The following is a 14061-nucleotide window of genomic DNA, read 5'->3' as shown; positions in this document are numbered from 1 at the left end:
TGTTGTTACAGGGGTCACAGGCACTCTGTCCTCTGATCAGGCTTCTCCACCTGGTTTGGGTTAGGGAAATGTGGATTATAACATCATGCTCAGCTTACACACAGACCTTGTGGAAATTATTTTTTTTTATAATTGAAACATTGATGCATAAATGAAGCCATGTAGAAAATGGGGATGAAAGGAAACCTTCTGGGGCTTTGCAGTCCCCATCCACCTGTTACAGTCACCTCTTCACTGTGAGCAGCATCTCTGTTCCTCTACTCTGAGATTACTCTGGAACCAGGTGTCTTCATTGCACCTTCCTCAGTGAGCCAGAGGATTTGGTTGTGCAGCTTGTGAGACCTCTTGCTGGCCTGTTCCTGCACCCCTTCCCTGGCAATGGTCACAAGGGCACTAGAAAAGTGTTCCCTACTGTGATGGCACTTTTTAAATGATCCAGCTTAAACTGAGGCAGAAAGACAGCACAATTTACAGTGTGGTGGGATGTCCTGGCTGGACCTGCCTTCCCCAGCAGAGTGGAGCTCTTGTTTCCTGCAGGATGAGTTTCTGAGCTCCTATCCAATCGCTGCCAGGCTGAGGCTGAGCAGTGAAACATCTGTGTGGGGAGTACACATGTCTGCTGGATGAGACTTCACAGGGGCAGCCAGGGAAGCTCTGATGAGGATGTGAGATAGGATTCAAAGGATTAATTGCACCAGAGCAAAGCTTCAATGCCAAAGAATTATAAAATGGGTTGGGTTGGAAGGGACCTTAAGGATCATCTCATTCCAACACCCTTGCCAGGGGCAGGACACCTTCCACCAGTCAAGGTTGCTCCAAGTCCTGTCCAACCGAGCCTTGAACACTTTATTTCAAGGCAAACACTGAGAACAGGACAAATATAAGGACACTGTGCCTATCTCCAGTTACCTGTGTGTCCCATGCCCATTGCTGAGAGGTGTATCTCTCTTGTTTTGCAGCATGCAGTTCCATCCATGGATCAGGTAGTTCAGGGAGGGGGAATTCTCCTTTCCCAACACATCTGGCACAAAAAGCAGCACATCAGCCTGCAGAGCCTCTTGGCAGACTATTGACTTAGCCAGGTGTTGCCAGTACCTGTGAAACAGGGATGGCAAAATCTCTCATGGGTGCTTTGTGCTTTGCCTGCAAAGTTGGTTGCTCTGTAAAGATACTCTGAGAGCCTTAGAATAACCATTCACTAAAAAAAAAAACCAAAAAACTATCTGCTTTATCAGGACTTGTTTCCTGCAGGCAATGAAGACTGAGCCAGGCGGAGTGAACGTTATCTTTAACTCCAGGGTAACTTATTACTGAGTGTCATTCTACTCAGCGTGCTCTTTTAATACTGATTATGCCAATAGCTTGAGCAAATACACTGGAAGTTCCTACAGTTCATTCTTTGGGAAAAGGTCATTCACCTCCTGCTGTAAATTGTCCCACTAAAGAGGTGTGTTTTCTCAGGGGCCAGAGTGTACCTCACCTCTTGGACTGGCCTTCACACATGACTCAGGAGCAGAATGAATCACAGCTCGTAGCACATCCAGAGCTGCAGCACGGGGAACCTTGTCACTGCATTGCCACAGTGACACTGCCACTGACGGCTCCTCTTCGGATGGCAGGGCTGAAGGAAGAAATGTAGCTCCCTCCCTGCTGGGAACTGCGTGTTTCTGGTGAGTTACGGAAATTCACGGGCATGCACCAGCTGCTGGGTTAATTCATGTAAAGAAAGGCTTAATTATTTATTCCAGCTAGAAAGCTCACATCCTTGGAAATTTCAAGTGAAGGCTGTCTAAGGAGAGAGCCTGTCTGAATAGCAAGTAAGAAACAGGGTGGGATAACTCCTGCATATAGAAGCCTGGAAATCAGTAAAAAGAACATATATAATATGACTTAGATTTGCTCTTTAACTTTTGACTTTACAAAGGTTAACAAAGAGCACAGACTGCCTTCTTGCTTTGATACTTTAAATATTAATCATTTTTTCTCCTGTTCTGTAATGGAACTCTGTCCTTAATGTACTTTTATAAACCAACCCATCCATTTGCATCTCCGTGATGTGCTATTGTATATCCTGTAATAACCCAAAACCAGGGCAGCCCACTTTAATACTGTATTTGGAATAACTGACTCATTTTAATGAAATTAGTTAAGATAACCATCACAGAGAGGGTCTGGATGACAAGAGGAGACTGCTTTTAGAAAGACTGGGGTGTTCTAAATGCATTGTCCCACATTGTGTAATGAGTATTGAGCAGGGAGTCCAGAGGGACATTATCATCTTAAGAGAAGCTGGACTTGATGGTATTCCCAGAAGATTTTCCCTCATCTTTACTTATATCAATATAGCACATACCTAACGACCTCTCATTTGCAGAGTGAGGGCAATGTGTGTCTTGATGAGCAACTGTGACTATTAGAGCTGGCAAAACCCACTATCAAAAGCACAGGGTGGTTTCACAGCACCACATGCTGTGCCCTGGCTGGAAATAGTCCACGTGCAGTGGGGACGTGAGTGTTCCTGTGTTCCCACATGGCACAGGCCCCTTGCTGGTCATGCCAAACTTTACAGCACCAATCCCTCAGCTTGCCTTCTGCATGTGGTGGCTCTCAGATCTCCAAGGGCTTCCATTATGAGAAAGGATTTACACTGAAGTTCTGGGATCAAAAAAAGTCACTTGCCATTTTTCTGTAATTTCTTGAAATTTCATTGAATGCTACCAAAGCCCACAGATCCACAGGAGGATTTGGGATAGCACTGGTGAGTGACTGTTCCTAAAACACACACAGAGTATAGATTTTGCAGCTTTTGATGTGAAAATCCCATTTCCAAGAAGAAAAAAATTACACAAATGTTCAGGTGTAAATATAAACTCAAAATGTCACAGGTAAAATGTTCCCTTGAGAGGTCCTGGGCTCTTTGTTCTTTCTTATCCTTCCAGGCAAGTATAAAATGTACCAGCTCTCTCTCATTTGAGCTTCCCATGTTGCACCTGAGCTGGGAAGCAACCTCAGAAGGGTCTTGGGTGCCTTCAGAGGAACAGAAGGCCCAAGTCCACAGCTTGGAGTTGCAAAGACCTGGATCCAAGGGCTCACCCCCACCCACCAGCAGCCAAAGTCACTGTGAGATGTGCAGGCAGGGGAGTGATGGAGAAAAACCTCCCCCTCGCTCTCCCAGCTTGCCTGGTGGGATGTGGCAGCAGGACAGAGCAGCTGTGTGGGGGAGGCTGGGGGAGATGGCTTTCAAAAATCTCTCTTTCAGGCTGGAAGATCCAAACTCATCAGAATTGTGGGACTCACTGTTTCCTTACTGGGAAAACTGGTGGTGCAGGCAGAGTTCTGGATCCTGCTCAGCTCTCCACTGGGGTAGATGCAGTGGCCTGAGAACACTGCTCTGTAGCCTTGATGAACAAAACTAGTTTGGTTAGTGTGATGTAGAGGTAAAAGACCTGTGAAATACCAGGAGTTTCTTTTAAAGTATTTTACCTAAATCTCCTGTTAACTCACAATGAATATCCATTTGCTTCTATGGTGTACTTGGGAAGTTCTGGTCCCCTGTGTCTGGGGAGATTTGGCAGTTGGTCAGTACTTTATGAAGTTGTGAAGTACTTCCAGCAGTTTTCCAGCATCCCTGCTGTGCATGGACACTGGGAGGTGGCCCTTAAGTTATGAAACACCTTAGGAGAAAATCAGCAACATGCTTGTCAAATATTTCTGTTGGAGCAAATGATTAGTTAGAAGCCTTGCACAGCAAGATTTAACACATTCAAATGCCACTTCTTATTAGGGTGTAGCTGACTTGAACTTATTTTCATTGGCACCAAGACTTTATTTCCTCCTTTGTGAGGGGTGAATCCATGTGAATAAGCTAAAGGTTCCCTGGACAGGAAGGTAATTGGCACATCTAAATGCAGGGAGCAGCTTTACCCATATTTTCTGAAATACGAAGTGGACCACGTACGTACCTGAGAATCCCCTCCTCAAAGAGGAGGGTTTTGCTGGCAGGTGGTTTTCTGGCAGCAGGGAGCAAGCCTGCATGCCTGGTTGGCTATAAAATGTGAACTTTGAATTGTGAAGACATTGAGAACGGGGACAAAATAGTAGCAATCATTAGGTCTATAACCGAAGGGACAAAATGCTTCCCCGAGGAGTCAGCAACACCGTTGTTGACACGCCTGGCACGGTGGAATATGCTCATGAGCAATTTCCAGGGAACAGTTTCAGACAGCTCCAGGCCACACAACAAAGGCAGGTGAAAGTTGACTGTCGTAAAAGTATTCCTATAATAATTAATGGCCCGTGGGGCCAGAGTGTCTGAGGGACATGCATGTGTTGCAGTGCCGTTGACCCGCCGAGTGGGTGATGGTTCAGGGGAGGTCAGTGAGCCGTGGGCTGGGGAGAGCCACCTAAACACCTCACCAACTCACAGTGGACAGACAGGAACCCCTGCTCAGGGCAGGTCCTTCCAAAGGAGGCTTAAGAACTAATTTGGACAAGCAGCCATAAAAACTGGATGGATGCCATTGACAAATGAGGGACTAAAGGTCAAGGAGAAACTTTCTGCTTCCCTGAGGGATGGGAGACACCCCACCATCGATGGTAAGCTGGCCTTGCCTCCTCTTGGAGCTCAGCCTTGTACTTCCTCATCTCCACACCCTCATTTTGCCATCCATGGGTTGGCAGCAGGTAGACACTGTCCAAAGTATGTATTCTCTGAAGACAGAGCTGGAGCAGAGACGGGAATCAGGTTATCCCTCAACTCCCTAGTTTCTCTCTCTCTCTCTTTTCCAGGCATCCACACACTGAAGAAACACTGGTGAAGGTGTAATCCATCCCAGCTGCATATACAAATATGAATTTATTCTGGATAATCCCATTTTTCCTGCTGCAAGGTAGAGTCTTGGCTTGGAGAATAATGGTGTGGGCGAAGCAGGTCACATGTGCAAAGACAACTTTCTGGAAATATGGTTTCTTGCTCCATTTTCCTCAGTATACACCAGCCAACAGCCTGGCTGAGCCATGGGAAAAGATGGGCCCCAATTCCAGAACTGGGTGTCACCCCCATTTGTCCTCTGTGTGTGTGCGCCTTGTGCTTTGGGGTTGGCCACGCTCATATATATACTTATTGATTTCTTTGCAGGCTTTGAAGCTTTTCTTATAAAAAATGCTAGATTCAAGCTGTGTTTACAAGCCAGCCCAATAAACAGAGATTTATTGCTGGAGGACTGTAATCCAGAGTCAGAGTTCCAGGACTGGTCTTGGCACGGTGACTCTTTGGTGAATCTTGGCACGCAGAGCTGCCTCTCCACGTCGGGGACCGACAGAGTGCAGATAAGTCTCTGTGTCAGCACGGGCTATACGAGCTGGGACTGCTCCAACTCACTGCTCTCTCCTCTGAGCACCAGCCAGAGCTACCTGGTGGCAAACAGGAAAGGAGTCACTCTCGGTGAGGTGACAGGCCCCAAGGCACAGTGGCAGGACGCTGCGGACAGGAGCGTGTGCGAGGAGAAATCTGGTGAGTGTTGCTCACCCAGGGACCCGTGGAACAGACACCCACAGTGCTGGGGAATGTGGAAAGGCCCTGCCAGCATCCTGGGGCCTTTCCAGCCGTGGTGTCCCACCATAATGGGGTCTGCAGGAAAAAATGCTCTCCACTTCTCTATACATGAGGTCAGGCTGTGCCCTCAGGGCTGCATTCTGCCTGCTTGGAGAGACGTGCTGGGCAACCCTGGGAGCGAAAGGGAAGGTCATCTCCAGTCTGAAGGACTGCAGTGAGTGACCATTGCATCTTTCTGCTCTTTCCTTCACAGCCAGTGCTGGGCACAGCAGGTTCTTCCCGCTTGCCCTGACCAGCCCACAGATGTATGAGCACTCAGCAGGCAATGCCACCCTTCCCCTGGGCATGGACCAGGAACAGCTGGAGGAGCTGCTCTGGTTCTTCCGCAGAGAAGACCGTAAGTGCCACTGGTGTTTCTCAGCTTAGACACAGTCCTTGGCTGTTCCCCTCCTGCCTAACAGAGATGCCTGAGGGAATTACCCTAGGAGGGGATTTACCCCAGACACACAAAGCCTCAGTTTCACCTCTAGAAGAAGCAGGTTGTGGGTGAAGGAAGGCATGAGGCTTTGCCAAGGTAGTGTCTCTCCCAGAGAGTGGTTCAGCCTCTTTCCAGGCAGAGCCTGCCAAGAGAGCAAAGGTCTGGGATAACCAGTGATTTTGGCAGGGTGAAGGGAGCAGATTGATATGAGGAGGTCAGTGCCACAAGGATCAACTTCAAAGGCACAAAAATCAGGGATAGAGTCAAGGATGGAGCATTCTGGATGACCTCAGAAAATGCCTGGCTTGGCTCTGTGGGTCATACTGTGCTGTGCCTGCTAATGCTGCCTCTCTGCTTTCCCCAGCCTCCACATGGAATTACTCTGTCCTTGCACTTTCCCTCGCAACCTTTATTTTGGGTCTTGTTCTTCTGACCATCAACATTGTGCGAAACAGGTGAGTCAGGAAAATCTGGGGATCTTTTGGTGTGTGGTGGTGTGCTGAACCCTGCCCCAGGCAGACAGACACAGGGGTTTGGCAGGGCAGGACAAACCCTGATTAATGGGAAGAAAATCAACTCCCTTTGAATGGTATTTTGTTATAAAACCTTGCCTGATCTCTGCCCTCCTTGTGTGTCACTTGGAACAAGCCACTTCCCTTCTCCAGGCCCCGGATCCTCACCAGCAAAGGGTCTGCACAGCTCTGCCTGGCCCACCAGGGCTGCTGGGAGAGAAGTGGTGACAACTGGGTGGTGTGAGGTACCCTCCCCTAAGTCCAGGGGCTCTGGAGCAGGACTCCGAGCCTTTCCCCATCAGCATTCCCACGCTGTTCCCCTGTTGCTGCACAACAACCCCATAGCAGAGGAGCAACTCACTGTTTGCTACAGCATGAAAACTTACCTCTAGGTCAGAGCTGTCATCTTCAGATGAGGAAAGAGCTAATGCTCTGAGCCTGCCAAGCTCTCCCTCTAGTGTTGGCTGGGTGCTGCTCCTGGTGTTGGGAGCTCTGTGCTCTTCAAGTGGGAATCCCACAGCTGTGTGTGCTCAAACACTTCAGGGCACTTACCTGACACAGTGCAGCTGGTGGGGTTTGCCCCTGAGCAGCTGGTGTGCTCCAGGGACATGGTGGCAGTTGGTGGCTCTGTGACGATCACCCAGGTGGGTACTTGCCCCCAGGTGTGGGCTGGGCTTGCTGCTTCACTCCATGTGTCCTTGTTGTGCCCTCCCTGCAGGAAAAGGAAGACCATGAGCAGAGAAGCAGTGCAAACCCCCCTGCAGGCTGAGGTGGATGCCAAGAAAGCCCTGATACCTGTGCAGGGATACAGCCCAACCGAGCCACAAACACAGGAGCTGGTGCCCCAGGACCAGAGAGCAGGGGAAGTGGTGGTGCAGTGGAAGGATGGGACCGTCACGTCCCTGTACACAGATGTGTCTGAGGAGGCCATATAGCAACAGCTGAAGTCAGACCACGTAGGCCTTAAGGAAGGTATGGGAAGGTATCATTTTGTAGGGATGGAACTTTAAAATTGCAACCTGGAGAAAGAAAAGACAAAAACAGGAAAGCAGCAGAGTTGCACCCACAGGAGAGGCCCTGGGCTCAGTGCAGCTCTGTCTCCCCAGCTCAGCTCTCGCCTGGCTGATGTTCCCTTGCTGCTCTCAGCTGCCTCCAGCCTTCTCTCCAGCACCAGCTTTGTCCCCTTCCTCAGTGCTGCAAACAGCTGGAGCTGAGCCAGGGCAGGAGAGGGGAGGCAGGAGGTGGGAGACTGTCCTGCAGTCAGCCAGGGAACACACCCTCACTTCCCACCAGGAAAACAGCCACACTGAAGCTGAGGCACTTCCATTCTTTTCAGAAATCATCTTTATTAAAATACTTCCCAAAGTGGTTGATCGAAATCCTATCTTGAATCTCTGTCAGTAAGGTCATACATATATATATATATGTGGATATATGTGGATATATGTACAAATATACACGTGGATATTTTATTCTGCAGAGTGACTGCAACTCCAGGGAGAAGCAGAACTTTTAACCTGATAGAGCACCTGAAACCAAATGTCCAGTCCTTGGCCCTGGCTTGGGCACAGGCAGAGCGTGGAGTGCTCCAGAATTCCCTTCATGGGCATGTGCAGAAGCCATGAAATAATTTAGGGCATTTTTAGAAATACATCAGTCTTTTTTAAGCAAAGGTTTTTCAGACCTTGTCCTCATCAGTGAAGCATCTCCTTGCAAAGCCTTTGGAAAGGGACACTACAGTGTAAAAACTTGATTAAAAAAGCAGCAGTTTCCATGTGACTAAGTTTGATGTGTGTGAATCAGTTTCAGGCCACCTGAGGCCTTTAGTCAGCTGAAACAGTATCTGCACCTTTTTTATTTGGATTTAAAATAAAATAAAAATTCCTCCTACTTATTGCTGAGTCGGGGATCCGTGGGACAAACGAGATGGTGCCTCCATGCTGGATTAATGATTAATTGCCCCTTCCTGGGCTCCTGTTGCTGTGTGCCAGGTGCCCAAGCTGGCTGGGTGCCCTGGGGACAGCCCTTGCCCTCCCAGTGGTGTTCACGGCTCTGGCTCCTCCAGGAGCTGCTGGATCCTCATGGAAAACCGAGCTGGCCTCGGTGCCAGTGGCAGGTCAGGGTGCAAACACTGCAGCAGCGCTGGGCAGGGGCAGGCAGAGTGATGCCACAGCTCATGTTGGCCTCTCAGCACCCTCCTGCTTGCCAAGTTGCCACCACTGGCTTTGTACCAGCAGGAAGAGCAGGGCCACCACCTTCCAGCAGCTGCTGCGGTGCCCAGGAGTCCATCACAGAAGGTCTGAGCCCTTGCAGAGCCAGGGGGATGGATGAGGATCTCTTGCCTCCCTCTCCACAGCCCCCAGGGACACATCCTAAAATATCTTGAAGCCTTTCAGCAAGGTGAGCGTGGGAGCCTTCCTCTTGCTCTGAGCCCGCGAGGACTTGACCGTGACCAGCTTGGCCTGGGCCACCGAGGGGATCTCCTTGTAGTTGACAGTGGAGAGGGTGTTGAAGGTGCAGGTGGCCAGGCCATGGTGGGTGGGCAGGGCCAGGGAGGTGGCCACGGGCGGGCAGGGACGCTCCTCGGTGATGAAGAGCGGCCGGACGGGCAGGTTCCACTCGGCCTGGCGCCGCACCTCCCGCACGGCCTCATGGAACACGTGCTGCACCCCTGGGAAGTCCTGGCACGCCGACACCTCATGGAAGAGGCACCCGAACCTGCTGGCGAGGGACATCCCTTCGGCTGAGGGCACCTGCCTGGCGAGAGCGGAGGGCACAGGTGCAGCATCCCTTGGGGCGCTGCAGCCACCCCAAAAAGGTGCAGGCAACGGCCCCTGCACCCCACATCTGCTTCCTGGTGAGCACCAGGGTAGAACCCACTTGTCACCCCCTGGGACAAGCAGGGTACATGAATCCAAAAAGAGTTTTGCCTTTCTTAAAATCCCAGAGTAAAGGGCTATGTGGGTCTCTGGGGAGTCAGACAGCTTCCTGTGCCGGGGATGTGCCAGGGAGCTGGGAGGGGTGTGATGTCAGTGCACTGGGAACTGGGGAGGAGACCCCTCTGTGGGGAGACCCCTCCATGCTGGGAGCATGGGGGTGCAGCAACGCACATGACTCTGGGACCTGTGGGACCACAGAGAAGCACAAAAGGCCAGAAAAACACATCAGGCACATCCAGTCCTGGCAGCAGGGCTGGGACTAGAGGGCTCCAGAGAAGGAAGGGCATGTCCAGAGGGGCTCCTCTGGCTCAAGCCCTGCCAGGGGTGGTGACGCTGCCTCACCACACAGCTGAAAAACATCCCACTGAAAAATACCAATGGGCTCAAAATAACCACATCATCCCCTGGGCAGGAGAGCAGGAACCTCAGAGATGTGGGAGGACGTGGCAAATACTAATGGGGGTGGAAATAGACTTAAAAAAATAACGAGATTTGGGTTTTGCATCCCAGCTGGAGGCATGAAAGGATGTGTGAGCTCTCTCCCTCTGGGAACAACCAGCCTTACTGCATGCCCAATACCTGTACTGCTCCATGTCCAGCTTGTTTCCCAGCAGGAGCACAGGGCAGCGGCGCTGGCAGCTCTGTGCATGCAGGGCAAGCACCTCGAGGTAGCGCTGGCAGCCCTCAAAACTCCTCCTGTCATCAATGCTGTAGACGACGAGGAAGGCACTGGCCCAGCACAGGTAGCGCTCGCAGTTCCCAGGGCCATCCTGGGGGTGAGAGGACCGGCTGAGCCGTGGTCCAGCCATGATCCAGGTGGATCAGGCTGTGCATTTGGAACCAGCGGTGCCCCAGCGCCTCACCTGGTCAGCAGTGTCCATCACCTTCAGCAGCACAGGCTGCTGGTCCACCAGCTCCTCCGAGGCATAGGTGTCCTCTGCAAGGAGAAGCGTGGTTGTGAGGATGACCTGGGATGTCCCATCTTCTCCAAAGCCAAGCAAAACCCTGGATGCTTGGGATGCTGTGGAAAAATCTCAGCCCTAATGAGGAGCATCCTCCACCAGCTCCTCCCACCTTGCTCCTTCCCGAGACAATGTTATTTTGGGCGACTGGTGGTGATGCTGCTGGGCAGGCCCAGCTAGGAGTGCTTATGTCCCCTGGTGTGTCACAAACGTGGGCTCTGGTGGGAGATGGAGGGAAGGGAAGGAGCCTGTCCCAACCATCACTGCATGTGAGGCTCGGCCCTTATCTGAAAGACACACCTTGGAGAGATAAAGCGAGCTGGGGGCATGACATGGGGCTGCTCCCAATAAGTCAGGCGAGAGGAGCAGCCTCTTCTTTTGGAAGGAAGGCAGGCAGGGACAGCCGTTGAGCAGTTCCCCAGGGAGAAAGATGCTTTCTCTGGGCCAGCTCCTAATGGATGTGTTTCGGAAAGGTTTTGACGTGGGAAGATGAAACCACATTCCCAAAAATATCCAAGGAGGAAAGGATTTATCCTTCTTTCCTAAGAGTCACTGAATTATTAGGGGCTGGAGTTGGTTCCTGGACAAAGTCCATATCTCTCTAATGTCCCCGGATAAATCATTTATGGTTCTTCGCTGTGGCCTGGAGTCAGGCCTAGAAAAATAGTTATTAATTACTCAAACAAGTGGAAAAAAGTGCCCAGAACTGCTTGCTGCAAAACTCAGCCCCCAGGATCGCCCACTCCACACACCCCTCATTCCCCCAGCCCTTCCCCTGTCTGACACCCCCAGAGCAAGCAGGAGGCATGAGAAGCTCCCCAAGGAGCCCCAAGAATTCAGCTTTTGGTTTCCTTGGGGCAATGTGAGGAGCTGATGTTTGCCCATGGGACATGCCTGTGGAGAGAGCACTGCTTTCACCTCTGTTTTCACAAGCGAGTTTGGGTCAAATCCAGCCCTTCTTGTTTTTCTTATAATTTTGAGTGAGTTGTTTTTTTCTTCCCCCCTTAAATGTTGAATTCATGGGAAACATGGGAGATGGGAAGGATGCTCCATGGGACGAGAAAGAGTCTTACCCAAGTTGGGATCATATTCACTGATGAACCTCTTGGTTAGAAACTTCACGGTCAGAGCTGCAGGAGGTGAAAGAGGCAGGTGAGGAAGGTGTCCCCCCACGGCACTGCCCCCCCGGTAGCCCCCCGATGTCCAGCCATCCCTGCGGTGGCAGGGTGCCCTTCTCACCTGACTTGCCGGCCCCTCGGCACCCCAGGATGGCCACGTTGCACTCGGGGAGGGGGCTCTGGAGCGGGCGCTCGCCGCTGGTTCGGGGTTTGCTGAACATCGAGGACATCCTCGGTCCTGCGGGAGAGAGCGAGGGCACATGGGACACCCACTGCCGTGCCGAGTGGGGACCTCCTCACTGCCTGGCTCGTGGGGTGCTCCAGCCTGGGGGAAAGGGGGCTCAGCGGCACCAGGGAGGGAAATCTTCCCTTCTCCACCCACATCCTGGAGGCAGGGTGGACGGCATCCCCATCCCGCGGCCGGCACCCCACCAAAAGACAGGGACCACCCCAGCCCTCTGCCCACCCTTCACATCCCAGTAAGAGAAGAAAAACGCAGCCGCCCACCTTAAAAGCCACGGCCAGAGAGGACGCGGGGCCGGGGGGGATGCGGGGCCGGGCACGATGCGGGGCTGGGGATCAGCGGCCCTTGCGCGGCCGGGGCTGCGATGAATGAGGCGGGCGGAGGCGAGCGCGGCTCCCGCCGCTCGGATCCAGCCAAACTCCTTGTAAGGAAAGCGGCCCCGCCGCGCGGGGCTGGACACGCTGCCCCGGCCGCCCCGAGGACGGTCCCCCCGGCAGGGCACTCTGGCCCCCCGAGCTCCCGGGGCTTCGGGCAGGGACCCCCGGGCCTGGAACCTGCCGTGTCTCCGCTCGGCGGACACCTCGTCATGTCCTGGCACCTTGATGTGTCCCGCACACTCTTGAGCCCCCAGCACCCCGCCGTGTGCCCAGCTCCTCGATGTGTCCCCAGCTCCTCGCCATGTCCCCAGCACCCCGCCGTGTCCCCAAGCCCAAGCCTGGTCCCGCCGCTCTGGCTGAGGCCGGTGCACTCATCACACCTCCGGCAGGCAGGAGCAACACCCCGGAGAGATGCTGCCTGTTCAGCCACTCTACCCACCACTGCCCGGGCCCTTCGGATAGAGCTAAACACAGACACCTTCTGCTGCCAGCTGAGACTTTCCAGGGGAAAAAACACCCTTTTCCCACCCAAAAGACTCGATCCCAAGGGGGAAGGGAGCCCGGGGAATACTCACCAGTGCCCGCACCAATCCATCAGCCAGCACCCAGTGTCTCTGAGCCTGAGTAGGTGGCAGAAGCTGAAGTCAGTGTTGTCATGGCGATCAGAGCCATTTGGGATGGGGCTCAGTGCCTGGGACTGCAGGATACAGCCCTTGGGCCGGCCCCCAGGGGTTTCTGTGGCCGAGGCTGGGGGTGAAGGCAGCTCTGTGTCCACACGGGGCTGCTGCGCCATTGGGAATATTGCCCATTAATGCAGGCAGGATATTTTTAAACCCTCCCAAAATAGTCTGGGAGTGTAGAAGTCCCTGCAAGACCCACGGATGGGGAGGATGGGGATCACAGGGATCACTCCCCTGTGGGAAGCAGACCCCCCTTTGAACGAAGGTCAAAGAGACTTAAAGGAAATGTGGTATTTTAAGCTGGGTATCCATGACAGTCAATGACAGCAGCACAAGTGCAAAGCTCTTCCCTCCTTCCCTAAACCGAAATTTTGGGGGAACCTGCTGGTGCTATGGCCCTGTGGCAGTGGCTTTGTCATCATGCATTGCCCTGAGAGTTCCCGGGTGCTGGGATGAGGGGATAAGAAAGGAGGAAAAAATAGACCTTCAACAGGGTGGGTTGCTCAGGTTAAATTATTCATCAAAACTGAACACCAGCTACAGGTGGTGATGGGGAGACCTGGGAAACAGCCCCTCAGGTGAGCCCTGCTGTCAGCCCTCCTTGGCACCCCACGGCAGAGGTAAAATGGGATTTCTAGCCAGAAAAAGCTGTGAATAGAACACAAATGAGCTCTGTGCCACAAAAAACACTTTTCTTCACTGTCAACCTCTGTGCCAGTCACAGGGATTTATCTTTGCCCCACAGCCGAGCGTTATGGGGAGCAGGTGAGCCATAAGATCAGAGGGGAGTTTTTTGCTGAAAAGGGGTCACTGCACTTTGTGTTTCTCACCATAAGCCCCCACATGAAGCACAGCCTGGCTTATGGCTCCTTGTGCCTGGGATGGATGTTGCCTGGGTTGCTGATGCCTTCTCCCTGGGGAGGGTCACGAAGGTCTCTTTGCCCATGGCTACACTGGGGGGTGCCAAGCCCCCTTCCCAAAGCCAGGTTGCATGGCACTGAGGCTTGCCAATGCTGTGGCCATAAACTCCACTTTCTAAGGGGAAAAAAAATAGAACACCATGATAATGTGCTCTTCCCAGCTGTGCAAATGTGTTGCCCTCTCCAGGATGGGGACCATCTCTTTAGGGCATCGCCACGATGATGCCCAAGAGTGGGGAGAGCAAAACTGTGTTTCCCTGGAGTGGCTGGGCACACC

General features: G+C 52.6%; 2 protein-coding genes across 6 annotated transcripts; one reads left to right on the top strand and one right to left on the bottom strand.

Moving 5' to 3' along the window:
• Window positions 1–1393: 1393 nt before the first annotated feature.
• Window positions 1394–8438, top strand: SLC51B (SLC51 subunit beta). Of its 2 annotated transcripts, XM_071568511.1 has the most exons (7): window positions 1394–1670; window positions 4789–4889; window positions 5138–5512; window positions 5808–5951; window positions 6397–6487; window positions 7263–7516; window positions 8025–8438. In XM_071568511.1, exons 2-6 carry the CDS (start codon window positions 4850–4852, stop codon window positions 7477–7479), a joined length of 867 nt encoding a protein of 288 aa, XP_071424612.1. In that variant the 5' UTR covers window positions 1394–1670; window positions 4789–4849; the 3' UTR covers window positions 7480–7516; window positions 8025–8438. The 2 variants fall into 2 exon arrangements, with proteins under 2 accessions (XP_071424612.1, XP_071424611.1); XM_071568510.1 differs by having other exon boundaries at window positions 1396–1670; window positions 7263–8438.
• RASL12 (RAS like family 12) lies at window positions 7296–12924 on the bottom strand. 4 transcript variants are annotated; one of them, XM_071568513.1, is made up of 7 exons: window positions 12760–12780; window positions 12071–12228; window positions 11685–11801; window positions 11519–11575; window positions 10347–10420; window positions 10063–10253; window positions 7297–9301 (listed from the first exon to the last, which is right to left on the bottom strand). In XM_071568513.1, the coding sequence occupies exons 3-7, from the start codon at window positions 11791–11793 to the stop codon at window positions 8917–8919; spliced, it is 816 nt and encodes a 271-aa protein (XP_071424614.1). In that variant the 5' UTR covers window positions 11794–11801; window positions 12071–12228; window positions 12760–12780; the 3' UTR covers window positions 7297–8916. The 4 variants fall into 4 exon arrangements, with proteins under 4 accessions (XP_071424615.1, XP_071424616.1, XP_071424614.1 ...); XM_071568514.1 differs by lacking the exon at window positions 12071–12228 and having other exon boundaries at window positions 7296–9297; window positions 12760–12924; XM_071568515.1 differs by lacking the exon at window positions 12071–12228 and having other exon boundaries at window positions 7296–9262; window positions 12760–12924.
• Window positions 12925–14061: the final 1137 nt, after the last annotated feature.

The sequence above is a fragment of the Pithys albifrons genome, chromosome 13 (genome assembly GCF_047495875.1).
Source record: "Pithys albifrons albifrons isolate INPA30051 chromosome 13, PitAlb_v1, whole genome shotgun sequence".
NCBI classification, from domain to species: Eukaryota; Metazoa; Chordata; class Aves; order Passeriformes; family Thamnophilidae; genus Pithys; species Pithys albifrons.
Note: the sequence above shows the minus strand (reverse complement) of the source record. Positions and strands in the feature narration are given on the sequence as shown.

Coding starts and splice junctions, on each gene's coding strand:
- RASL12 (XM_071568512.1), bottom strand. CDS start 11,793: ATGTCCTCGATGTTCAGCAAACCCCGAACCAGCGGCGAGCGCCCGCTC. Junction 10,421..11,518: donor TGAATATGATCCCAACTTGG/GTAAGACTCTTT, acceptor TTCTCCTTGCAG/AGGACACCTATGCCTCGGAG. Junction 10,254..10,346: donor TGATGGACACTGCTGACCAG/GTGAGGCGCTGG, acceptor TCTCACCCCCAG/GATGGCCCTGGGAACTGCGA.
- SLC51B (XM_071568511.1), top strand. CDS start 4,850: ATGAATTTATTCTGGATAATCCCATTTTTCCTGCTGCAAG. Junction 4,890..5,137: donor CCCATTTTTCCTGCTGCAAG/GTAGAGTCTTGG, acceptor ATTTCTTTGCAG/GCTTTGAAGCTTTTCTTATA. Junction 5,513..5,807: donor CGTGTGCGAGGAGAAATCTG/GTGAGTGTTGCT, acceptor TTTCCTTCACAG/CCAGTGCTGGGCACAGCAGG.